Raw genomic sequence first — 27,426 nt, 5'->3', positions numbered from 1 at the left:
ACTGCATGAAGCACTATGTGGAGCCAATATAGTATATGGAGCACTATGTGGGGCCATGACAGTGTATGGAGCACTATGTGAGGCCATTATACTGTATTGAATTGCTCCACATAGTGCTCCATACAGTATAAAGATCCCATAGTCCTCCATAAAGGTATAATGGCCCCACATAGTCCTCCATAAACTGTAATAGCCCCACATAGTCCTCCATAAAGTTTAATGGCCTCACATAGTGCTACATACAATATAACTGGCCCACATAATCCTCCATATAGTATAATGGGCCTCACATTGACTTCCATACAGTATAATGGCCTTGCATAGTACTCCATACAGCAAAATGACCCCACATTGTTGGGCCATTATAAAGTATGGAAGGCAATGCAAGCACATTATACTGTATGGAAGACTATGAGGACCCACTGCACTGTTTGGAGCACTGTGGGGTCATTATACTGCATGCAGGACTATATGGGCTCATTATATTGTATGGAGAACTATGTGGAGCCATTTGATACAGTATAATGGCCCAAAATAGTGCTCAGTACAGTGCAATGGCCCTGCATAGTGCTCCATACAGTGTAATAGCGGCACATAGGGCTCTATACAGTGTAATGGCCCCACATAGTGCTTCATACAGTATAATGGGCCGACATTGCCTTCCATACAGTATAATAGGCCTCGCATTGCCTTCCATACAATATAATTGGCTTGTATGGAAGGCAATACAGAGCCCATTGTACTGTATGGTGCACTATGTGGGATAATTATACTGTATAGAGGACTATGTGGAGCCACTCTATATAGTATAATGGCCTCACAAAGTGCTCCATACAGTGCAATGGCCCCATATAGTGCTCTGTACAGTGTAGAAGCCCCACATAGTAAAGGCAATGGAGGGCTTTATGGGCCCATTATACTGTATGGAGCACTATGTAGGGCCATTATGTTGTATTGAGCCCTATGTGGGGCCATTATACTGTGTGAAGCACAATGGGGCACAATTATACAGTATGGAAGGTAATACAGGGCTTATTAAACTGTATGGAGGACTATTTGGGGCAACTATACTGTGTGGAAAACTATGTGGTGCCACTATACTGTATGGAAGAGGAATATTTGGGGCCCATTATACTGCATGGAGGACTGTGTGTGTTTCATTATAGTGTGTGGGGATTTAAACCCCTTTAAATTTGTTTCTGTATGTAAATATTCATCGTTATATTTGATAAGGAAAACTCGCTTAGTTATAGACATTTTTTAATGAATTTCAAGGTTTCTCGCAACTGTCTCCAAACTTTTAATCTTGTCCCTCTGTGTATTTGAGTTTGACGTCCCTGGAATAGAATGTTCAAAGTTCTAAGCCTGAATCATTTTGTGTTTTTAGACCCAGACAGTTTGAAGGTGACCGGCCCAGGTAAGTAACTCTTCAGACAATTTTGGGGGCCTGTTCACACTTTATGTAGCTGAGGGTGTTTATGGTGAAGTTCAGAACTTTACCATTTATCCCCCACAGAATCAGAGACAACACCTCTGTGTTCATTACTATGGTTATCAAGGTGATGCCTTTACAGTAAGACATTTCTAAGAAATATCTCGTAGGCCTCATTCATTAGGCCTCAGATGTTAAAGTTTGTTTTTTGTGTCCGAGAAAAAAATGGACCGCACTGGGTCCAAATTTCAACCAATTTTGGTCCCAGTCTCTATTCAGTGTGGAAACAGATTTTCTTATACGCAAAAATAAATAATAAAAATGACTGCTACTTACCAGGAATTTGATTTACTGGAAATCCATAACAGCAACCAAAAGAAAGGGATTTACCCTATCAATGGACAGGAAGCCAAGAGCTCAAAATAAAAAGGCAAATCCCAATTGCTCCTTCAATGTGGTTTCCAAAAAGTCAAGTAGGAGTCACCGGACTTATTATCATTCTTGTTATTATAAATTCACTCAAGACCATTCTTCATTGTGAGAAGAGAAGACTGAGAACCACCAACAACTATAAGCCAGAGGGAGGGAATAAATAGGGGGTGCCGTCATGGGTTTCAGGAAAATCTAATTACCGTTAAGTAATTATCATTTTTCCCACCACCATGACCAAGGAACCCTCTGATAGGCAGGGAACACCCCTGTAAGATCTTACACCTGAAGAAAGTTCCCAAGATTATCCTAGTTCAACGGATAGTGCTTAAGGAAAGTAAATTGTGAAAGTTTTAGATATTCTCCAATCAAGATAGGAGGATCAACTGGACGTACACTAATTTTGCTCAGATCAGCCATACGAACCTTACAAAATGCCACCAGGAAACTAAATGATGAAATGGGCAGCCCACCAGACGCAGGGCCAGAACCGAGGTGGCGGCCCACCACGCCAGACGAGAGGCCAGACCCGAGGCGGGCGGCCTACCACACTAGACGGGAGGCCAGACCCGAGGCGGGCGGCCCACCACACCAAACGCGAAGCCAGACCCGAGGCGGGCGGCCAACCACACCAGACGCGGGGCCAGACCCGATGCGGGCAGCCTACCACACCAGTCGCTAGGCCAGACCCAAGGCGGGCGACCCACCAGACGCGGGGCCAGACCCGAGGCGGGAGGACCAGGAGACGCGGGGCCAGACCCGAGGAAGGTGGCCCACCAGAAGCGGGGCCAGACCCGAGGCTGGCGACCCACCACACGCGGGGCCAGACCCGAGGCTGGCGACCCACCACACCAGCCGCTAGGCCAGACCCGAGACAGGCGGCACACCACTCCAGACGCGAGGCCAGACCCGAGGCAGGCGGCCAACCACACCAGACGCGGGGCCAGACCCGATGCGGGCAGCCTACCACACCAGTCGCTAGGCCAGACCCAAGGCGGGCGACCCACCAGACGCGGGGCCAGACCCGAGGCGGGAGGACCAGGAGACGCGGGGCCAGACCCGAGGAAGGTGGCCCACCAGAAGCGGGGCCAGACCCGAGGCTGGCGACCCACCACACGCGGGGCCAGACCCGAGGCTGGCGACCCACCACACCAGCCGCTAGGCCAGACCCGAGACAGGCGGCACACCACTCCAGACGCGAGGCCAGACCCGAGGCGGGCGGCCCACCACATCAGACAGGAGGCCAGACCCGAGGCGGGCGGCCCACCACACCAGACACGAGGCCAGACCCGAGGTGGGTGGCCCACCACACCAGGACGCGAGGCCAGATCCGAGGAGGGTGGCCCACAAGAAGCAGGGCCAGACCCGATGCGGGCAGCCTACCACACCACTCGCTAGGACAGACCCGAGGTGGGCGGACCACCAGACGCAGGGCCAGACCCGAGGCATGCGGCCCACCACACCACTCGCTAGGCCAGACCCGAGACAGGCGGCCCACTACACCAGACGAGAGGCCAGACCCGAGGCGGGTGGCCCACCACACCAGACACGAGGCCAGACCCGAGGCGGGTGGCCAACCACACCAGACGCGGGGCCAGACCCGATGCGGGCAGCCTACCACACCAGTCGCTAGGCCAGACCCAAGGCGGGCGACCCACCAGACGCGGGGCCAGACCCGAGGCGGGCGGACCAGGAGACGCGGGGACAGACCCGAGGAAGGTGGCCCACCAGAAGCGGGGCCAGACCCGAGGCTGGCGACCCACCACACGCGGGGCCAGACCCGAGGCTGGCGACCCACCACACCAGCCGCTAGACCAGACCCGAGACAGGCGGCACACCACTCCAGACGCGAGGCCAGACCGAGGCGAGCGGCCTAGTACACTAGACGAGAGGCCAGACCCGAGGCGGGCGGCCCACCACACCAGACAGGAGGCCAGACCCGAGGCGGGCGGCCCACCACACCAGACACGAGGCCAGACCCGAGGTGGGTGGCCCACCACACCAGACGCGAGGCCAGATCCGAGGAGGGTGGCCCACAAGAAGCAGGGCCAGACCCGATGCGGGCAGACTACCACACCACTCGCTAGGACAGACCCGAGGTGGGCGGACCACCAGACGCAGGGCCAGACCCGAGGCATGCGGCCCACCACACCACTCGCTAGGCCAGACCCGAGACAGGCGGCCCACTACACAGACGAGAGGCCAGACCCGAGGCGGGCGGCCCACCACACCAGACACGAGGCCAGACCCAAGGCGGTCGGTCCACCACACCAGACACGAGGCCAGACCCGAGGCGGGTGGCCCACCACACCAGACACGAGGCCAGACCCGAGGCGGGCGGCCCACCACACCAGACACAAGGCCAGACCCGAGGCGGGCGGCCCACCACACCAGATGCAAGGCCAGACCCGAGGCTGGCAGCCCACTAGACGCAGGGCCAGACCCGAGGTGAGCGGCCCACCACACCAGACGCGAGGCCAGACCAGAGGTGGGCGGCCTACCACACCAGACGCAAGGCTAGACCCGAGACAACTGGCCTAACAGACGCGGGGCCAGACCCGAGGCGGGCGGCCCACCACACCAGACACAAGGCCAGACCCGAGGCGGGCGGCCCACCACACCAGACACGAGGCCAGACCCGAGGCGGGCGGCCCACCACACCAGACACGAGGCCAGACTCGAGGCGGGCGGCCCACCAGATGCAGGGCCAGACCAGAGGAGGGCGGCCCACCACATCAGAAGCGAGGCCAGAACCGAGGCGGGTGGCCCACCACAGCAGATGCAAGGCCAGACCCGAGGCTGGCAGCCCACCAGACGCAGGGCCAGACCCGAGGAGAGCGGCCCACCACACCAGAAGCGAGGCCATACCAGAGGCGGGCGGCCCACCACACCAGACGAGAGGCCAGACCCGAGGCGGGCGGCCCACCACACCAGACACAAGGCCAGACCCGAGGTGGGCAGCCCACCACACCAGACACGAGGCCACACCCGAGGCGGGCGGCTCACCAGATGCAGGGCCAGATCCGAGGTGAGCGGCCCACGACACCAGACGTGAGGCCAGACCCGAGGCGGGCGGCCCACCACACCAGACACAAGGCCAGACCCGAGGCGGGCGGCCCACCATACCAGACACGAGGCCAAACCCGAGGCGGGCGGCCCACCACACCAGACACGAGGCCAGACACGAGGAGGGCGGCCCACCACACCAGACACGAGGCCAGACCCGAGGCGGGCGGCCCACCACACCAGACACGAGGCCAGACACGAGGAGGGCGGCCCACCACACCAGACACGAGGCCAGACCCGAGGCGGGCGGCCCACCACACCAGACACAAGGCCAGACCCGAGGTGGGCAGCCTACCACACCAGACACGAGGCCACACCCGAGGCGGGCGGCTCACCAGATGCAGGGCCAGATCCGAGGTGAGCGGCCCACGACACCAGACGTGAGGCCAGACCCGAGGCGGGCGGCCCACCACACCAGACACAAGGCCAGACCCGAGGCGGGCGGCCCACCATACCAGACACGAGGCCAAACCCGAGGCGGGCGGCCCACCACACCAGACACGAGGCCAGACACGAGGAGGGCGGCCCACCACACCAGACACGAGGCCAGACCCGAGGCGGGCGGCCCACCACACCAGACACGAGGCCAGACTCGAGGCGGGCGGCCCACCAGATGCAGGGCCAGACCAGAGGAGGGCGGCCCACCACATCAGAAGCGAGGCCAGAACCGAGGCGGGTGGCCCACCACAGCAGATGCAAGGCCAGACCCGAGGCTGGCAGCCCACCAGACGCAGGGCCAGACCCGAGGAGAGCGGCCCACCACACCAGAAGCGAGGCCAGACCAGAGGCGGGCGGCCCACCACACCAGACACGAGGCCAGACCCGAGGCGGGCGGCCCACCACACCAGACAGGAGGCCAGACCAGAGGCGGGTGGCCCACCACACCAGACACAAGGCAAGACCCGAGGCGGGCGGCCCACCAGATGCAGGGCCAGATCCGAGGTGAGCGGTCCACCACACCAGACGCGAGGCCAGATCAGAGGCGGGCGGCCCACCACACCAGACGCGAGGCCAGACCCGAGGCGGGCGGCCCACCACACCAGACACGAGGCCAGACCCGAGGCGGGCGGCCCACCACACCAGACACGAGGCCAGACCCGAGGCGGGCGGCCCACCACATCAGACACGAGGCCAGATCCGAGGTGGGCGGCCCACCACACCAGACACGAGGCCAAACTCGAGGCGGGCGGCCCACCAGATGCAGGGCCAGGCCAGAGGAGGGCGGCCCACCACATCAGAAGCGAGGCCAGAACCGAGGCGGGTGGCCCACCACAGCAGATGCAAGGCCAGACCCGAGGCTGGCAGCCCACCAGACGCAGGGCCAGACCCGAGGAGAGCGGCCCACCACACCAGAAGCGAGGCCAGACCCGAGGCGGGCGGCCCACCACACCAGACACGAGGCCACACCCGAGGCGGGCGGCTCACCAGATGCAGGGCCAGATCCGAGGTGAGCGGCCCACGACACCAGACGTGAGGCCAGACCAGAGGTGGGTGGCCCACCACACCAGATGCAAGGCCAGACCCGAGGTGAGCGGCCCACCACACCAGATGCAAGGCCAGACCCGAGGCTGGCAGCCCACCACACCAGACACGAGGCTAGACCCGAGACAAGTAGCCTGGCAGACCCGAGGTGGGCGGCCCACCACACCAGACACGAGGCCAGACCCGAGGCGGGCGGCCCACCACATCAGACACGAGGCCAGATCCGAGGCGGGCGGCCCACCACACCAGACACGAGGCCAAACTCGAGGCGGGCGGCCCACCAGATGCAGGGCCAGACCAGAGGAGGGCGGCCCACCACATCAGAAGCGAGGCCAGAACCGAGGCGGGTGGCCCACCACAGCAGATGCAAGGCCAGACCCGAGGCTGGCAGCCCACCAGACGCAGGGCCAGACCCGAGGAGAGCGGCCCACCACACCAGAAGCGAGGCCAGACCAGAGGCGGGCGGACCCACCACACCAGACGAGAGGCCAGACCCGAGGCGGGCGGCCCACCACACCAGACACGAGGCCAGACCCGAGGTGGGCAGCCCACCACACCAGACACGAGGCCACACCCGAGGCGGGCGGCTCACCAGATGCAGGGCCAGATCCGAGGTGAGCGGCCCACGACACCAGACGTGAGGCCAGACCAGAGGTGGGCGGCCCACCACACCAGACGTGAGGCTAGACCCGAGACAAGTGGTTTACCAGACGCGGGGCCAGACCCGAGGTGGGCGGCCCACCACACCAGACACAAGGCCAGAACCGAGGCGGGCGACCCAGCACACCAGAGACGAGACCAGTCGCGAGGCCAGACCCGAGGCGGGCGGCTCACCACTCCAGACTCGAGGCCAGACCCGAGGCGGGCGGCCCACCACACTAGATGAGAGGTCAGACCCGAGGCGGGCGGCCCACCACACTAGACGAGCGGCCAGAACTGAGTGGGGCGGCCCACCACACTACACGAGAGGCCAGACACGAGGCGGGCGGCCCACCACATCAGACGCGAGGCCAGACCCAAGGCGGGCGGCCCACCACACCAGATGCAAGGCCAGACCCGAGGTGAGCGGCCCACCACACCAGACGCGAGGCCAGACCAGAGGCGGGTGGCCCACCAGAGGCGGGGCCAGACTTGATGCGGGCAGCCCACCACACCAGTTGCGAGGCCAGACCTGAGGCGGGCGGCCCACCACATCAGACGCGAGGCCAGACTCGAGGCAGGCGGCCCACAACAGCAGACGTGAGGCCAGACGTGAGGCGGGCGGCCCATCACACCAGAGACCTAGGCTAGACCCGAGGTGGGCGGCCCACCCCACCAGACAGGAGTCCTCTCCAGGAGTCATTCAGTATTACAAGGCCCCCGGTGATGGGTGATGTAATACATAGGTGTTCTGAGTCTTCCAGAACCCGATCTGCTCTTTGTATTAGCTCGTCACTGTGGCTAATAGAGGGAGAGAATAGTTGGATCTCACCCTCTATTACATCCATATGTTTTAATACCTACAGGGATGGTACAGTTGGTACTCCACGAGTCTCAGTTGTTGGGTATTCTTAGCATTGATGTTCACAAACCATAGCATTTTGTAACAAAACTTTGCAAAGTGTTAGTGTTCTCTGTTTTCAGCAGTTTTGCTGCGGTCAGGAAATCCAGTATGGAGTCCTGTGTGTTCCTTTAGTATACAGAGCAGTAGGTGATATGCACTAAAGGAAGTGTCTCTTATAGGAATTTGCAAGACATTGGAAGGATGATTTATTACCTACTAGTCATCCTGTCCTTTACCACTCATCAGTCTTAAAGAGGTCGTCCGGTCACAAGATATTGTTGACCTATTCTTGTAATTGGTCATCAATGTAAGATCAGTGGGGGTCCGACACTCGGCATGCCTACAAATCAGCTGTTTAGCCCCAACGGTGGTCGGAGGTGAACACTGGACTGCACAGCTTCATTCACAGTGTAGTGGCCGCTGCTGGGTGCTGGAGATCAGCCTCTATTCAAAAGGAGAGCTCATCATTATCAAGTGACCGGACAACTCCCTTAAAGTCCGCAGACACAAGTCACTACTTTGGAGGCCATTTGGAGCCTCCATTATATTTACCAAAAATAATGCTGAATGTAATGCAAAGGACACCTTGGCATTACCCAACAGACCCCAATAAGAGTCAATGGCAACTTATCTCTGAGCGAAAAATGTTGAAATTCAACCTGCCGGATCCTTCTTTCCCTGACATCATCTGTCGGGAGAAAGTTGGAAGGTCCCCCATGTACATGAGGTGGGCGCATGTTCCCTCCAAAATCAGTGAGTCCACCATCTTATCTAATATGTATGGGGGTCTTTAGCTGGCGGAGGGTATATTGTATATTAGTCTGTAAGAGCAGAGCACCCACTGTACTAGACTGTGAGCTCCTGTGAGCAGGCTGCATGTCTTTCCTTCCAGGGTCGGCTCTCCTGAGCTTATAATTACATACAGCAATATGCAGCAGGACAGACGAGATCCAGGGAGATATCCGATCGCCAGAATTGGGGTCAGGAAGGAATTTTTTCCCCCCCTGAGGGGGGGTTTCTTCGCCTTCCTCTGGATCTATGGGTCCAGTGGTTCTCATCAGGTCCGCAATGTCCGCAGCAAGTTCTGTGGCCTCCATCGGGCCTGACCTGAGAGTCATTGTGACCTTTTATTTATTAAAGGGCCGGTAATATTTTCATTACAATGTTGCTTATTGCTATTCCAATAAAAAAAAAATTAGAAATAATATATTGTGTCGTGTGTTTTATTTGTGTGCACAGTGACAATGATGAGAGTGATCGCCGACACTCAATATTACAGGCTGCTGATCCGGCACATAATGAAGTGTCTCATCTGCTATATACATGGCTGCAGCTGCTGCAGGACCAGGGGCTGACTATAGGGGGCGCTGTATACACAGAGACCAAGTTACATCACTAATGTTATGGGGGTCGGGCTCTGTAATGGGGTCCTATATAACACACTACCTGAGAGACTGGAGACGACGCAGAATACAGGAGAAAGAAAATAGGAACATGGCCAAAGAGGCGTCACAGGGTGCAAGAAGTAGCCATGGGGCCCGGGACACAACTAGGGCCTCACTCAGAAATTACCACACTGGTCCATTCACCAAGATCGGCTATAGGAAGTAAAGCAGGTACTCAGGAGGGATTTGTGCTAAATTTTACACCTATTAGAATAATATAGATACATGATTGTTGTTAAAGGGAATCTGTTAGCAAATTTTTTTTTTATTATGGAATCTGAAAGCAGCATGATGTAGGGACAGAGAGCCTGATTCCAGAGATATATCACTTACCGGACTGCTTGGTTTGATAGAATCCCTGCTTTCTCTGCTGTCTAAGTAGCAGTGCTCAGAATGTTAAGCCCTGTGTAACCCCGTCCTCATTCCTCATTGGCAGTTTCCTGTGTACAAGCTGCAAATCAATAGTGAGGGCGGGGTCACACAGATTAGCCTGACTGGCCTGCACCTGACACAAAGTCAGACAGTGATAATCTGCTGCTGATAAAACACTGATTGTATTGAAACTACAGCACACAACCTAATAAGTGACATATCCCTGGAGTCAGGATCTCTTGCTGTTCTCAGATTAAATAGCAAAAACCGACTGACAGATTCCCTTTAATCATGTACATGTCCTGTCTGACATCCCCCACAGCAATGTCATCAGTGTCCCTCACCACCTTTGCAGATGTGAGCGGCCCTGGCGGCCCCTTTATGTCTAATAATTACCTGCAGAGCCGGCCTCCATTAAGCTCCATTAGTTTGGGGCAGGAGAGGGACTGCTGGTTCTAGTGTACTAGACCCAAAATGGCTAAAGAAAGCCCTGATGAGCTTAGAAATTGGTGTCCACCATTGTTACTGGACACATGAAGTCCTCACATCCATGATACCCACACACATTAATACAAGCGGGAAAGCCTTGTCCTTGTGAACACTACACCTGACTTGAGGCCACCACCTCTTGGTTGCCCAATGTTTTTGCATCTCTAGGGTTCTTCTCAGATAGTCGGTACACCAGCGCCCCAGAATACTAAAGCTGGTGACCGAGAGCCCCTGTGGTGGCCATAACTGCCGCAGCCATGGGGCAATCCTCTATAACGACAGTCCCCTGAGGTGGTGGAGGATGTACAGACCCATTCACACTGCATTCAGCTGTTACGCAAGGCTTCCATGTGAATCCCCGATATTCTGAATTGTGCCATCTGAAATGATAGACACCTCCAAAATGGAAGGAAAAAGGAACCGAAGATTTGTACTTTGTTCTTTTGCCTTTGCTCAATTCAATGTCTGTCAAAGGAACATATGAATTCCATTCTTCTGTGATTTAGACAGAAGCCCCAAATGGGGCCATGAATGCAATGTAAATGTCAGTGTGAATAAGGATACCTAGAGGATGGTTATTAGTGCATCATGCGTTTCATTTACCCTTTCTCCATACTACAGGTTTGAGTGGATTTTATGTATAAAGAACAAAACAAACCTTATTCCCCAGTAATCTATGTGCAAAATAATTTTTTGGCACTGGCAAAAATAAACATGAGGCCTCCAGGGATGTCATCGGCCAACTACAGATTAGCAGCTCCTATTCCCAGGTGTCTACGGGCCACCGGCAGAAGATCTGTTCTGTAGAAGACTCGGGGGACCTCAGCTGTCAGACAGTATTGGGGTATACAGGACACCTGACAATACAGGGGCGGCCATGTTGTGGAGGGCTGGCAGGTAACGGGCATTGTGCGTGTAGTTTGGCTACTGCCCGACGACGGCTTCTATTGATACAAAATGGCTCTATTTAGTGTAATAAACTTGTATCTGCTGTCTGTGGGACCGATGGCCTCCGCCAGGTGCACCCGGCTGCCTTAGGCAGGAGCGTTACATTTTCCAGTTGAGCGATCCCTTTCAGAACCAGCTGCTCCAAAGAAATATTCACTCTATTTAAAAATTACATTTGCAAATTGTACCAATAGTTAATAGTCGTTCTCATGCATATGTATCAGAGCTGTGTGTGTCTACATGTGCCTATGTAGCAGAGCTGTCTATATGTGCCTATGTAGCAGAGCTGTGTCTCTATGGGGCTATGTAGCAGAGCTGTATCTCTATGGGGCTATGTAGCAGAGCTGTGTCTATATGGGGCTATGTAGCAGAGCTGTGTCTACATGGGGCTATGTAGCAGAGCTGTGTCTATATGGGGCTATGTAGCAGAGCTGTGTCTATATGGGGCTATGTAGCAGAGCTGTGTCTATATGGGGCTATGTAGCAGAGCTGTGTCTATATGGGGCTATGTAGCAGAGCTGTGTCTATATGGGGCTATGTAGCAGAGCTGTGTCTATATGGGGCTGTGGAGCAGAGCTGTGTCTACATGTGCCTATGAGGCAGAGCTGTGTCTATGTGCAAATGTAGCAGAGCTGTGTCTATATGGGGTTATGTAGCAGAGCTGTGTCTATATGGGGCTATGTAGCAGAGCTGTATCTATATAGGGCTATGTAGCAAAGCTGTGTCTATATGGGGCTATGTAGCAGAGTTGTGTCTATATGGGGCTATGTAGCAGAGCTGTGTCTATATGGGGCTATGTAGCAGAGCTGTGTCTATATGTGCATATGTAGCAGAGCTGTGTCTATATGGGGCTATGTAGCAGAGCTGTATCTATATGGGGCTATGTAGCAGAGCTGTATCTATATGGGGCTATGTAGCAGAGCTGTATCTATATGGGGCTATGTAGCAGAGCTGTATCTATATGGGGCTATGTAGCAGAGCTGTATCTATATGGGGCTATGTAGCAGAGCTGTATCTATATGGGGCTATGTAGCAGAGCTGTGTCTATATGGGGCTATGTAGCAGAGTTGTGTCTATATGGGGCTATGTAGCAGAGCTGTGTCTGTGCATATGTAGCAGAGCTGTATCTATATGGGGCTATGTAGCAGAGCTGTGTCTATATGGGGCTATGTAGCAGAGCTGTGTCTATATGTGCATATGTAGCAGAGCTGTGCCTATATGTGCATATGTAGCAGAGCTGTATCTATATGGGGCTATGTAGCAGAGCTGTATCTATATGGGGCTATGTAGCAGAGCTGTATCTATATGGGGCTATGTAGCAGAGCTGTGTCTATATGGGGCTATGTAGCAGAGCTGTGTCTATATATGCATATGTAGCAGAGCTGTGTGTATAATACACACTGCAGAGAAACACTAACAATCTATTACCTCCATATTCTACTCTGTACATTAAAATTAGCGATAATGAGTCACTCCTCTACTTTACACCGCCAGGGAAGTTTTACTTAACAGGAAAAATGTTGCTACTAAACCTGGGATGCATATTATGGTAAGGTGAGGTTTACAGTCTGAAATATACAGTAATATATACACATACTTTTTTTGTGTTTGTTTTTTTTTGTTTGTTTTTTAAGTGATTCAGACTGCTTTTAACTAAAATAAAAGACACAAAAACCCCTAAAGTAGCAACACTCACCCCTCAACCAGTCTCCCCATAGGTCTCACTGTGACACTTATCAGATCCCTACTTTTTTCATCTTCCTGACCCAGGCTTAACGCAATGTAAATGAGAGCAAGTGCAGGCTCAGCCAATCACAGCCACAGAAAGGACCATCCTCAGTCAGTGATTGGCTAAGCAGGAATTGTGCAAAACATGTTGTAACTTTCGGTGCTTTTACGCTAGTTCCCCCAACTTTTTGAAAAGTGGGCACAGCTTACCAGAGAAGGGGGCATTGCAGAATGCAGACAAAATACTAATCATAATTTACATCACAAAAGTAGCATAAATTAGGAGAAATGTAATCCAGCCCCTGCCTAAAGTAATATTTACGGTGGCGCACGGCTGCTGAGTAACGCAATTAATCATTTATGAATTTGGTACTTTTTAGTCCAACGCTCTCCATCAAGACTGGAGTTCAAAACACCAGTCGGAGGCCAAAATGTGTGAACTCGGCCAAAGGTACACATCTGTAGTAACTGTGTGGTCATACTTTAGGTCTAAAAATTACCTGCAGAGCCGGCCTCCATCAGAGGAGATGTACACGCATCTGTCCGACAGGTTGGTGGAGATGGACACAAATTCGTTGATGTAGCCCGCTCTTCTCATTAATCGGAACGTGTTCACCAACTTCTGGTGCTCGCGAATAACACCAAGAATGTTTCCTTAAGATGGAAAATAAATTACAATCTTCTATAGGACATAGATAAATAGGATACAGACAGTAAACTCAGGCAGCGGTCGAAAAAAAAGAGTCATAAAGAGTTAGGTTTTAATAGTCCATTGCAGATACGTTTCGGTTCATGGTATAAACCTTTCTTACTATGAACTGAAGCGTTGCCACAATGGGCTATTAAAACCTAACTATTTTTCACTTTTTAGAGTGCTGCCTCCATTTAGGACTATATTTTCGAAGGTTTGGTTGCCTATGACACTTGGCAGCCAATCTCAATTTATGCAATGACTCGGTTCAAAATAGCACAGCCCTTCTCCTGGAGAGGTACTGTAATAGGAAAGAGGCCTGGTAAAGGCCCTGGAAATCCCCCCCCCCACACCCCCTTCCCCGTAAAAGGCCCCAGAGAATCCCCCTGTAAAAGGTCTTCGAAAACCCCCACTTGTAAAAGGTCCTGGAGAACACCCCCATGTAAAAGGTCCTGGAGAACACCCTCTGTAAAGGGTCCTAGAGAATTCCCCCCCAGTAAAAGGCCCAGGAGAATCCCCCGGTAAAAGATCGAGGAGAATCCCCCCCTCCCCGGTAAAAGGCCGAGGAGAATTCCCCCACCAGTAAAAGGCCCAGGAGAATTGATTGCCCCCCTGGTAAAAGGCCCAGGAGAAATCCCCCCCAGTAAAAAGCCTAGGAGAAATCCCCCCCCAGTAAAAAGTCCCCCCGGTAAAAAGCCCAGGAGAAATCCCCCCCCCAGTAAAAGGCCCAAGAGGATTCCCCCCCCGGTAAAAGGCCCAGGAGAATTCCCCCCAAAAAAAAGGGCCAGGGGAATTCCCCCCCCCCCACTAAAAGAGCCAGGAGAATTCCCCCCCCCCCCCCAGTAAAAGGCCCAGGAGAATTGCTTGACCCCCCCGATAAAAGGCCCAGGAGAATTCTCCCCCCAAAAAAGGGCCAGGGGAATTCCCCCCCCCCCCCACACTAAAAGAGCCAGGAGAATTCCCCCCCCCCCCCCAGTAAAAGGCCCAGGAGAATTGCTTGACCCCCCCGATAAAAGGCCCAGGAGAATTCTCCCCCCAAAAAAGGCCCAGGAGAATTCCCCCCCCCCCCCCCCCCCGATAAAAGGCCCAGGAGAATTTCTTGCCCCCCCCCCCCCCCCCCCCCCGGTAAAAGGCCCAAAAGAATTCCCCCCCGATAAAAGGCTCAGGAGAATTCCCCCTCCGGTAAAAGGCCCAGGAGAATTCCCCCCGTTACTAATTATGTTCTCGAACTCCTGGCTATCTTTAATCCTTAATGTCCTAAACACTCTGCCCCTATTTGATATGTATACAATTAGAATTAGGCCAAGGGAAAAAAAAAAAAAAAAAAACTTTGCAGGAGCCCGGTCCAGCGGCCCCCAGACAGAGTCCTGCCAACCTCCTCCTTGACACTATGCAGGTACAGAGCCAGGCCTTTCAATCAGTGGAGGCAGCAGGGATGCTAGAAAACAGTAGGAGGCTCGGAGGACTCTGGTCTGGAGGCCATGGACTACTCATGTTGCTGCTGGATCGAGGTCCTGGGAATCTTTTTGGTCTACTCTATATGGGTCGAATTAGGATGTAAATTACCATTGAGGAACACGATGAAGATATTTGAGTAGGCCAGTTCTTCACCACACAGCAGATTGACATCTTCCACTCCAAGATTACCGGCCAATTTAATGATAGGCCCGTCCTCCATATCTGTTGTGATATGCGTCATTAGAGCAAGGTTTTTCACAAGACCGCAAGCCTAAAACACAAAATAAAAGGAGAACACGTCTGAAGTGAGTAAATGCTGAACAGCCCAATACAGCTGTCATAGGACTACAACCCCCAGCATGGCTAACGGTTATTTTCAATCCTCAGCATATGTTTACCTCTCCTTCAGGAGTATCGGACGGGCACAGCATACCCCACTGCGAAGGCTGTAGGGATCGAGGACCGCTGACTTTTCTCGTCTTTTCAAACTGGGACGATATTCTCGTCATCATTCCCAAGGCGGATATGAAGGACAATCGCGAGAGTACCTGCGTCACACCCTGACGGTCCATTTTAAATCTCTTCAAAGACCAATTTCCCTAAATAGAAAGAAAAAAGGTTAACAAACCTGTGACAATCCAGTGTGGCCAATAAGGTCAAAGGGTGACTTATGTTTTATGCCAAGAAACTTGAAACCCCCTCAGAGGTCTCTGGTCAAGTGTCCACATCGGTAGTCTGAGGTCACCAGATCAGAGCCCCGAGAATCTCCTCTTACCTGTCGGCATCCCCGGCTCCTCCTTGGTTAATCGCCCAGCTCAACAATGCTCATGTCAGGCCAAAGCTACTGCTTAGGATGCTGGTAAGTAGTAGAAAGACTGAAACATTCTGGCCTGGTGGTCACAGACTACAGACATGGTCACTGGGCAAAGGAAAAACACAGCTTAGAGCATATCTGGTGGTGGGGAGCACTATTGTGGAGGGTTCAGGCAGCTGGCATAACCTCATAAAAATGTCATCGCTTCCTAAAAGTTAAGGAGCCCAAAAAAGTATAACCTTAATGTATAGGGAATAGAAGGCTAAGAGTAATTCACTGATGACCTGACTGTAGGAGAAGTCTCTGTACGACAACATACCGGGTACTTGACCATTAGTGGTCTGTAAGTGTCAAGTAAAAGGTTTAAGTATAACCTGGTCTGTAAAGATCCTGAAATGTTCAGGGAAAGTTAAGAGCTAGGTCTCTAAACCGTCCTCTCAGCTTACCGTAGAGATGGCATTAACCATGCCATTGGTGATCTGGTCTTGGCGCATGTGTTTGACCACGTCGAACTGTGCGGCTCTTTGCTTTGGGATGACTTGGTCGGCGATCTTCTTCATCTCAGAGTTAAACTTTTTGAACAAGTCTTCAAATAACAGAGAGAGCAGCTGTGATATAAAAAGATCAAAAAAAGTACCATAAGCCATTAGTACCGGGGAGCCCCAAAATCTGATTTAAAGATTTAGTCCCTGGAGAGAGGAGCAGAGAATAGAAGGTTAGGCAGAGGTGAACCTCAGCTGATCATCTACGCCAATTTGTGTTACCAATCAGTGTGTGTGGGGGGGGGGTACCTGTTAAGATTTATGGGCCAGACATAGATCTCCTCGAGAATCTGCCTCCAGAGCTGATTCTAAATAAAAGGGGGCGTTACCAGTGTGAGACATGTAGATCAGGAGAGCAGTGTCAGTCATTATATGTCTCACACTGGTAATGCCCTCTTATTTACAATAAGCTCTGGAGGCAGATTCTCAGGAAGATCACACTGGTAACGCCCTCTTATTTAACATAAGCTCTGGAGGCAGATTCTAAGGAAGGTCACACTGGTAACGCCCTCTTATTTAACATAAGCTCTGGAGGCAGATTCTAAGGAAGGTCACACTGGTAACGCCCTCTTTTATTTAAAATAAGCTCTGGAGGCAGATTCTCAGGAAGATCACACTGGTAATGCCCTCTTATTTAAAATAAGCTCTGGAGGCAGATTCTCAGGAAGATCACACTGGTAATGCCCTCTTATTTAAAATAAGCTCTGGAGGCAGATTCTCAGGAAGATCACACTGGTAACGCCCTCTTATTTAAAATAAGCTCTGGAGGCAGATTCTCAGGAAGATCTATGTCCGGCCCATAGATCCTAAAAGCTAATTTACATATTACGATCAAAATGTGGATTTCTTTGGAATAAGACATCGGATCACAGATATCAAGGTATCATTTTATTCATCTTCCTGCGACTAGCATGTCCGTATAGACGGCTTACGAGGGTGGATCCTAATGTTAGATTCCCTTTAAGCATCCTGGCGCAGCTTTAAGAAGCAGCACAGTGACCTTTCTGGCACTTCAAAGGTTAACAGTGGTAAAATTTTTCAATTTGCATTAATCAAAAGAGACTTTACAGTTTATAAAACGCCAATAATAAAAAAAAAAAAAAAGAAGGAGGGAGGTTAGAAAATATGAAAGAATTTAAGCCGCAGCAACAGTTTCACCAATTAGCTTAATGTCAGAGAATTCTAATTAGGCGCCTTGAGACTGCCATTTAGCGCGCAAGCTTTTAGAGTGCCAAATTCTCCTTTTCACACAAACCGGTTTGCGGAATTAAAGACATTAGGCGGCCCTAATTACATTATCAGAACAGCTGGGATTAAGGCAATCTCTGAAGTCAATGCGCTGGTCTTTTGTCGCGAGGAAGAAATCCCTTGCCGTGCAAGGTGGTGGATTTCGAGGCCTGCTCCATATCTCGTCCTCACAAAGCAAGCTGCATTAGACAGAGAAAAATACGGCGAGACAAAAGGGACCGGGGAAACGCTTCACAAATAATGAACACGTTAAGAAGGGGGAAGACGCAAGGTGAAAAGATTAAGTCTCCAATCGGTAGGTCTTGCTAACACCTCCGCTGGCGAAGGGCCTACCCCAATCCTCTGGTGACAAAAAAAGAAAACCGGTTCGGCTTATGGGTCCACATCTGTTATCTAAAGCTGGAGCCCGTCTCATACTTCTATTTCCCATGGGGTGTGAAATTAGCAGAAAAATCACATCATTCCGTTTTCTTTCCTTTCTTTGGAGACACAATACAGTCTTACGCGCGCCATTGTTGGAAGAGACGTCTCTTCCAGTGATCTGAACACATTGAGGACTGTTTGTTTGCCCTCCTTTTCTTTCCAACAGTATGAACTGAACATTTCACTGGAGAAGCAGCCCAAAATAAAAAATAAATAAATAAATAAATAAATGTTCCTGAAATCACTGCCAGGTTCAGATTAAATACAAAGAATGAGGAAAATTTGTGCAGGAAAACTTTCGAAAATAAACACGAAAAAAAGATGATCGAGTCGATCCCAAAAATGTAAAAAAAAATATTAAAAAAAATTAAAATAAAATGCAAGTTATTTACTTAAATTTTGCAAAAAATAAAATTGACATTTATATAGACAGTCGTGGAGATTTATCAAAACCGGTGCAAAGAAAAAGAGCTCATGCACTGGCTGTAACTGCTAGAAACATGGCCCCCAACATTCACTGCACTGGCGGCCGGACGTGTACATCTTACTGTGACCTTTCTGCTTGTTGAGCCATGTCTCCGCCCAACGTGGCACAGAATGCACATGCACAATGGGTGCATACTCCACCAGCACGCAGCAGTTCTAAAAAGATACTGGTCAGGCATGGAGATATGTAGTTGAGTAGAGCAAACCGGATGTGAGCATGTATGGCAAAGAAGCTTCTCGTCAGTCCATTAACCCGGAAATATCACTGTCAATCAAGAGGCAGTGATTTTAAAAGGTGAGATTTACAAATATGGACCGATTCCTATGAATCCTATGAATATATTTTGTATATTCTTATTTAGTTTGGAGTGACCCCCCCCATACTGGGCTCCTGCTCCAAGCATAAACTATAAGGGCAAAAGTATTGGGCAGACGTTTTACTCATTGAATTCAAGTTATTCATTCAGTCCTCTTGCCCCCAGTGTATAACATCTGGCCCCTTGCCCTGCTCTCATTGTATCCAATCCGATCCCTCGCCCTACTCCCGGTGTATAACATCCGTCCCCTCCCCCTAACTCAGTGTATAACATCTGGCCCCTTGATATATAAAATTGGACCCCCCATCACACTCTGGTGAATAACATTGGGCCTCTCCCTGGTGTATAACATCTGATCCCTCACCCTACCCCAGTGTATAACATTTGATCCCTCACCCTACCCCGGTGTACAACATTTGATCCCTCGCCCTACTCCCCCCGTGTATAACATTTGATCCCTCATCCTACCCCCCCCCGTGTATAACATTTGTTCCCTCGTCCTACCCTCCCGTGTATAACATTTGATCCCTCGCCCTACCCCCCCCCGTGTATAAAATTTGATCCCTCGTCCTACCCCCAGTGTATAACATCTGTCCCCGCAACCTACCTCGGTGTATAACATTTGATCCCTCATCCTACCCCGGTGTATAACATTTGATCCCTCGCCCTACTCCCCGTGTATAACATTTGATCCCTCATCCTACCCTCCCATGTATAACATTTGATCCCTCGTCCTACCCCCAGTGCATAACATCTGTCCCCTCAACCTACCTCGGTGTATAACATTCGACCCCTGGTGTATATCATCTTGTCCCCCTCGGTATATAACATCGGACCCTCATGCCCCTACTTGGTGTATAACATCCAGCCCTTTGCCCCCATTGCACAACATCAGGCCCTTCATCATGTTGTCTGCTTTGATGTGACAGAATGGCCGGTGGTGCAGAGCTCACTGATACTAACGTGTAATAAAAGTCACCAGGTAACAAGTCGGTTCATGATATTTCTTCTCTCCTAAATCCTCCCCAGTCACCTGTGAGTCATATTATTAAGGAGCCGAAGGAACCGCAGCAACTCAGCCATGAAGTGGAGACCCCGTAACGTTACAGAGTGGGATGCCGAGCACTGAAGAGCAGAGGGCAGAAAAGTCACCAACGCTCTTGCTGACTCCATAAATGCAGTCTCCAGACCTCTTCTGGTATAACATCAGCATAAACACTGAGCTCTGCCTGGAGCTTCATGGCCGAGCAGCTGAATGCAGCCTTACATCACCAAGCACAATGCCGAGCGTCGGATGGAGTGGTGTAAGTCCACCACCACTGGACACTGATGAAGAGGAAATGTGATCTGTCCAGTGACAGATCAAACTTCTCTATCTGGCGTCTGATGGATAAGTCTGGGTGGCTAGGACTACATATAGTATTGCACCACGACAAGAAGCAATGCATACAATTGATAAACCTCATTAAGGCCGCAAACAACCAGGCATGTTGAAATCCAACATGCCCAACCCTTCCATTATGAAGTTTGGGAAACACTAGGTTAATTCTACTAGCCATTTATTTTATGTGTCTTCCACCATTTATTTCTATGTCCTGAATATATATAGAACGGACTCTACCTGTCCTGCCAGCTCCAACCTCTTGTTCCCATAATAATCTCGATCGTCGACCTTATTTTCACCTTGAGCCAAGATGACTCTCCGGACCATCACCGCCGTGTAGATGCACTTGGCCCTGAAGTTGAATTCCTTCACCTATGGAATAAAGGAAGAAGACTAAAGTTATAGCTCCGTCACCAAAGATCACAATCTTTACATTAAACCCACAAAATCCAAAAGTACAACCCAGATAGTTTTCCTTTAATATACTGTATCTATGGAGCTGTGCGCAGAGGCGCCATCTAGTTCCCGCGGCTCCACATTACATAGCTGTCGGTGCACCATGTGCCGATATATATGGCTTCATATTACCTATATATTCTCCTGTAGAAGAAATGGTTATAGAAAGAGAACATCTGAGTAATACGGAACGTGGCACCATTTTTTTCTGCCTGATCAAAAAAAGATTATGACCCCAAAAAAACCTCATGCAAAGACCTAAAAACAGATTATGGCGCTGAGCCTTCTGTGTTTACTTAGGAGCCGCCGGCTTTCAGTCATAGAGGCGTGCCTGGAGCGGCTACATCACCACACGACTGTAAACAACCCCCGATATGTTGATTGACAGCTCGTTCTGCAGCACATCTATTTAAAGCTAGATGTCCATCAAAAGTTGGGGTCATGCTTGACTCTACAGCTCACAATGCTGTGAGGGGTGACTGTAGCCGCTCCATGCACACCTCTAAGACTGAAAGCCGGCGGCTCCTGGGAGAAATACAGTTTACTTTCTCCTGGTAGCTATGCTTTCGGTAAGTTGGACAAACAGCATTATCCTCACATTAAAGGGGTTTTCCCCAAGATATTAAGTCATTCCTAACCATAGTATAGGGGATAACTTACTGACCATTGGGGGTCACGGGCAGTACTCTACCATCTCCAGCAGTCCCATAGACCATGAATTGTGCAGAGGTGAGCGTGCCCGATCTCCACATCGCTGGCGGGGGGATCCGACCCAGGGATCCATTGAATAGAGGATAACTTACCATCTTGAGAAAACTCTCAAGGATGTTAAACCAGAAATTAACCAAAAAGGTAAAAATTGACAGAGCCATAAGATAGTACTCTAACCATCAGTCAGTATTGGGTTACTTACCGGCACATGAGCCAGTATGGTCGACGCCAGAAGCTCTCGAGCTTCATCCACTCGGGACTTTTTGGGTCCTCCTCCCCACATCCTCTGCCTTCTCACTTTATTACCAATATACTTTAAAGCCTGTAATAAAAGGGGAAAAGACATTGGTCATTGAAGGGGTAAAATATTGCCTCCTCCATTAAACAAAAAGTCCAGCTGTGTTTGGATTAGTTGCATCTGTGCTCCTGACTTTACATTCTTAAAGGAAAAAAAATGGAAGCCATGTTGCTCTAGATTTAAAGCTGTTGTTCCACTTGGACAAACTTTGCTCGAACCAAAGACTGTCAGTAGATAAATTAATTAAGTTCTTCAAGGGGTAGTCCACGTTATATTTATTTTAACAGGAGTATTGTGTGGTCTGTGTGAGAGGAAGTACTAACAAGATGGAAAATCCCTTTAAAGGGGTTGTCCACTACTCTGACAACCCCTTTGCAATCCATAGGTTTCCCTCTTATACAATAATATCACCCATACTAACCTCCGGTGCCGGCGCCGTTCCAGCGGTGTTGACACAGACTTTCCCGGAGACTGCATGACACTTATGTCACGCCATCCCTGTGGCCAATATCACGCGATTCCCAGGACATCCACTGCCGACACCGCTGGAACCTCGGCAGCACTGAAGGAGAGTATAGGTGTCTTTTTTTTTTTTCAAGGGGAAAACATAGGGATTCAGAGGGAGTTGACCAAGTAGTTGCCAAACCCTTTAAAAGAAGACGCGCGCTTCTTCCCTGGCTAATTAGGAATCTATCATATGGCATAAGGACACGGTCTGTCCTAATGGGACACCCCTTAGATAGACGTTTGTAAAGTTTTTGGGGGGAGAGGGATTACAGTTTTTTTTTATATATATTTTTAAAGCGTCAAATAGGACATTTCAATAGTCCGGAAAACTGGGGGGGGGTAACAAAATTGTAAAAGTCGAAAACTTTATCCAAGACAAATTGTCAAAAAAGAAATTAAATCATTCAAAGTCAAATGTCTCAAAACACAAATTTCTGCATCTAAAATGATGAAAAAAAAATAAATAAATGCTATAACTGGAAACACATGTAGTATGTTCAGGCTATTCAACTGGGTCACATCAAAAGCGTAAAAAAATAAAAACAATAAAACTTTATTTAGTGTTAAGCCCAACGTAAAAGCCTTGTAATTGAGCTTCTCTCTCTCTACCTTGTTAGGCTTTGTATTGCGGGCTGCATACCAACAGCATAAAGTGAAATAAAGACGTAAATATAAAAAAAAAAAAAAAAAAAAAAAAAAAAAAAAAAGCAAAAAAAAAAAAAGAATCAAACATAACATACATAAAAAAAAAAAATCCCACCTGCAGCTGGGTGAAGATCTGAGCTTTCTGGCACTCCTCCAAGCTTGGCCCAAAAGCCGCCATCACGTGCTCCTCCGTTCCGATCATTTGGACAATTTCTTGGTCACTTTCGACACCCATCGCCTATCAGATTTAAAAAAGAAAATGTATAGTTTTGGGGTTTTTTTTTTTTTTTTTTTTGGGGGGGGGGGGGGATGATCATTTAGTGACATTTGCTTATGTGAATGCCGCGCCGCTTGATGGAATCGTTTTCAGGCACTTGTTTGACTCTTGTAAGACCCCGGCCATCTGGCAGAGGCGGCCACACAATAGTGGGAGCCATTAAAAGCGATTTGCTATCAGTTTTAGTGCGGGAGGTTAAATACTGCGGCATGTGAACATAAGTGTGGTAGTAAAAAAATAAACAAAACAAAGTAATAGAAAAAAATGTTTGTCGTTCACCAGAACCTGGCGGACATCTTTGGAATTTTGCCTGTTGTTGGGGGAGGTGATTGCACCAAATATTAGGTACAGAAATGAATGATGTGGCCGATAAGCTTGGCTGATGACGTGATCTAGAGGAGGTGCCATGTTTGGGTGCCCCCATTCCCATGTTCATCCGGAACAAACCTACACATCGCTATGACAAAACCGTACCTCCACCGCTTCCACTCAAATTCCGCATTACGAGTAACTGTAGTATTAACGGATGGCAAATTAATTAATTTACTGGTGTCCTGACGGATAAACTCTCTTTGTTACCCATAGCAACCAAGAGTTAGGGCCTAAAATTCAGTGGGCATAATTTATCCATACTGCCATTGTAAAACTGTCTGTTTCCCCCTGCAACCAATCAAAACTCAGCTTTCATTTTGTCAAAGCAGTTTAGGAAATAACACCCAAGCTCTGATTGGTTGCTAGGAGCAACACACAGTGTTACTGTTAAACAGCTTTGATAAATGAGGCCTAGTAGGTTATGAAGCCTTTGAAATTAACGGTCTGTCCTTAAAGGGGTTTCCCAGGCATAAAATATTAATGATCTATCCTTAGGGCTAGTGCAAACAACTTTAGTTTCCAATGTTTTCATCGCACTCTGATCAATGTTATGAAATGAGGCTGTGCAAGTGTTCGATTTTTTTTTCCTCGAAACAAGTGGTCCGAAGAAATAAATAACAGCATAAAATAATTATCAGGTCAAGTCTATGCGTCTGTGAAAAAAGTTGGACCGCACTCTGATGTATAAAAAAATAAATATAAGATTTTGTCTAATTCTCCACCTCTGAGAAAAATGGATTCCACTTTAGTCAGGGTGGGATCCAGAGTCGACCCAGGGCGCGGCCAGGGGCGGGACCCAGGGCGCGGCCAGGGGCGGGACCCAAGGCGCGGCCAGGGGCGGGACCCAAGGCGCGGCCAGGGGCGGGACCCAAGGCGCGGCCAGGGGCGGGACCCAGGGCGCGGCCAGGGGCGGGACCCAGGGCGCGGCCAGGGGCGGGACCCAGGGCGCGGCCAGGGGCGGGACCCAGGGCGCGGCCAGGGGCGGGACCCAGGGCGCGGCCAGGGGCGGGACCCAGGGCGCGGCCAGGGGCGGGACCCAGGGCGCGGCCAGGGGCGGGACCCAGGGCGCGGCCAGGGGCGGGACCCAGGGCGCGGCCAGGGGCGGGACCCAGGGCGCGGCCAGGGGCGGGACCCAGAGCGCGGCCAGGGGCGGGACCCAGAGCGCGGCCAGGGGCGGGACCCAGAGCGCGGCCAGGGGCGGGACCCAGAGCGCGGCCAGGGGCGGGACCCAGAGCGCGGCCAGGGGCGGGACCCAGAGCGCGGCCAGGGGCGGGACCCAGAGCGCGGCCAGGGGCGGGACCCAGAGCGCGGCCAGGGGCGGGACCCAGAGCGCGGCCAGGGGCGGGACCCAGAGCGCGGCCAGGGGCGGGACCCAGAGCGCGGCCAGGGGCGGGACCCAGAGCGCGGCCAGGGGCGGGACCCAGAGCGCGGCCAGGGGCGGGACCCAGAGCGCGGCCAGGGGCGGGACCCAGAGCGCGGCCAGGGGCGGGACCCAGAGCGCGGCCAGGGGCGGGACCCAGAGCGCGGCCAGGGGCGGGACCCAGAGCGCGGCCAGGGGCGGGACCCAGAGCGCGGCCAGGGGCGGGACCCAGAGCGCGGCCAGGGGCGGGACCCAGAGCGCGGCCAGGGGCGGGACCCAGAGCGCGGCCAGGGGCGGGACCCAGAGCGCGGCCAGGGGCGGGACCCAGAGCGCGGCCAGGGGCGGGACCCAGAGGGCGGCCGTTATAATCAGGCCATTTTTTTCGGATAGGAAAACATACGGTTGTGTGACCCTAGCCTTAGGATAAGCAATCAATATCAGTTTCTTGCCCAGTAAGAGCGCGTTCACGTCACCTTTGGGACACCATTAACCAAGAAGTGCTTTTTCTACTTAAAAAAAGATGGAATGTCATTTTATAATGACAGTATACAACGCACAAAAAGATTTAAAGGGAATGTCTACAGTAATAATAAAAAAAACAACAAATGAAATAAGCTGCCATCTCCCCATGTGTAGCAAACATAATCGGGAGCAGCCATAATCCAAAAACATTTCAGAAAGATCAAGAGCGGCGCCCGCGGCCTCGTCAGTGTAGACCAGTGACTGATCAGAGGACAGGACCGCAGCGGATGATGTAAAGCCTCTCGGAGTACAGGGAGCACGTACAGCTGGCAAACACTCCCAGGACCTAAGAGCCGGCCACCTCAGGAGCATCTCATGCCGATACTGCTCCCACAGATATAATTGCAAACACAAAGAAAATGGATTTTAAAGACCACTTTATATTCGGATGTTTCAGGGCTGTGCCAAAAAATTTTTTATACAGTAGATCGGATATTAACGTCTGGTCAGAGGAATCCCTACAGATCCGGAAAGTGCCGATCACATCCAGTAATGGAGACGCTGCCAAAAGTGTACTGTCATGTTAAGGAAATCATTATACAGAGTTACATGAATTAGAAACCACATTTGGGACAGATTTCACAATAAAAGTGGCATATATTATAACACAGATCTCTTAGACCTGATGAGGCTGGTGTAATTACTTTGATAATCCACGTCAAAAATGGATGAAGAATCCTATTTGAAAGTTTAAAATTAATCTCAGCCCAGCAATCCTGATCGACAGCTGGTCTGGGTACCTCCTCCCTGCTGTTGGATCTCCATCCACCTAGCCTAACTGACAGCTCCTCTGTGTTCCTCCCACATACAGCCGCTGAATCTCCACCTACAAAGACTGACTGACAGCTCCTCAGTGTCCTTCCTCCCTGCTGCCACTGAATTCCACACACCTAACCTGAGTGACAGTTCCTCAGTGTCTCCCTCCGACAAGCAGCTGCTAAATCTCCACTTACATAGCCTGACAGTTCCTCAGTGTCAGACAGATGGAGTCGTGGAGTCGGAGCCCATTTTGGTGGAGTCGGAAGTTTGGCTTACCTACTCCACAGCCCTGCCAGTTCCTCAGTGTCCCTCCACCCTGCCGTTGAGATCTCACACTGCTCAGCACAAGCTGCAGCTGTAAATAGCAGGGCTGTGGAGTCGGAGTCGTGGAGTCGGAGCCCATTTTGGTGGAAGTTTGACTCATGTTAACATCAGAATTACACAACACACGTTCAATACGGCCATTGAAGAAACTCTGTAACCCCAAGCCAGTGGCTCCACACTCTATGTAAATTCTGGAGCCCACTACCGACATGTGGCTGCCAGCCTCCTGTAGTAGGTCTATCATTTCCACCTATGCCCTATCCAGTGGTTCTCCGAGCATATGATATTGATGAGCTATCCTTAGGATAGGCCATCAATATAAAATCTGTGAGGGTCCGACATCAGGCACCCTCACCGGAGCCGGAAGAAAACAATAGTGCAGTGTTTGAGAGCCCCAACGCATCTGATATTGATGGCCTTTCCTTTGCCCGTAAAACTCATTTATTGCATTTGGCCACATTTTAGACTGAAGTAGCCCATAATACACCTCTGCTCTGAAAATACACCACCTTGGGTCATTTCACACCTTAGGCCACGTTCAGTATTTGGTCAGTATATTACATCAGTATTTGTAAGCCAAAACCAGGAGTTGGGGATAAATGCAGAAGTGGTGCATATGTTTTTATTATACTTTTCCTCCGATTGTTCTTCTCCTGGTTTTGGATACAAATACTGATGTAAAATACTGACCAAATACTGAACGTGGCCTCACAGTCCGCAAAGACTTGACTTTTTTTGGCTGTAGCGCCCATGATTTTTCTTTCTATATACAGCTCTTACCAGTCTTGGGAGGCAGTAGGAAGGCGGAGCCTCATTATGAGCATGGGAGAGTAACCAATGGGATGACAGAACAGGAGACGCGGGATTTTCAGTCATCCAATCCCGCTCTCCTGTCGCA

General features: G+C 51.0%; 1 protein-coding gene across 1 annotated transcript in view; it reads right to left on the bottom strand.

The window, feature by feature from the left end:
• Positions 1-27,426, bottom strand: part of POLR3B (RNA polymerase III subunit B) — a 113,932-nt gene that overhangs the window by 64,128 nt on the left and 22,378 nt on the right. The window contains exons 10-16 of the mRNA XM_077266462.1: positions 23,030-23,152; positions 21,667-21,786; positions 20,535-20,669; positions 16,344-16,505; positions 15,482-15,682; positions 15,192-15,354; positions 13,435-13,588 (exon numbers count right to left, since the gene is read on the bottom strand). Of these exons, the coding sequence (XP_077122577.1) occupies positions 13,435-13,588; positions 15,192-15,354; positions 15,482-15,682; positions 16,344-16,505; positions 20,535-20,669; positions 21,667-21,786; positions 23,030-23,152 (1,058 nt within the window). The remainder of the gene's footprint in view (positions 1-13,434; positions 13,589-15,191; positions 15,355-15,481; positions 15,683-16,343; positions 16,506-20,534; positions 20,670-21,666; positions 21,787-23,029; positions 23,153-27,426) is intronic.

The sequence above is a fragment of the Ranitomeya variabilis genome, chromosome 5 (genome assembly GCF_051348905.1).
Source record: "Ranitomeya variabilis isolate aRanVar5 chromosome 5, aRanVar5.hap1, whole genome shotgun sequence".
Classification (NCBI taxonomy): domain Eukaryota; kingdom Metazoa; phylum Chordata; class Amphibia; order Anura; family Dendrobatidae; genus Ranitomeya; species Ranitomeya variabilis.
This window is presented reverse-complemented; position numbering and strand designations above follow the sequence as displayed.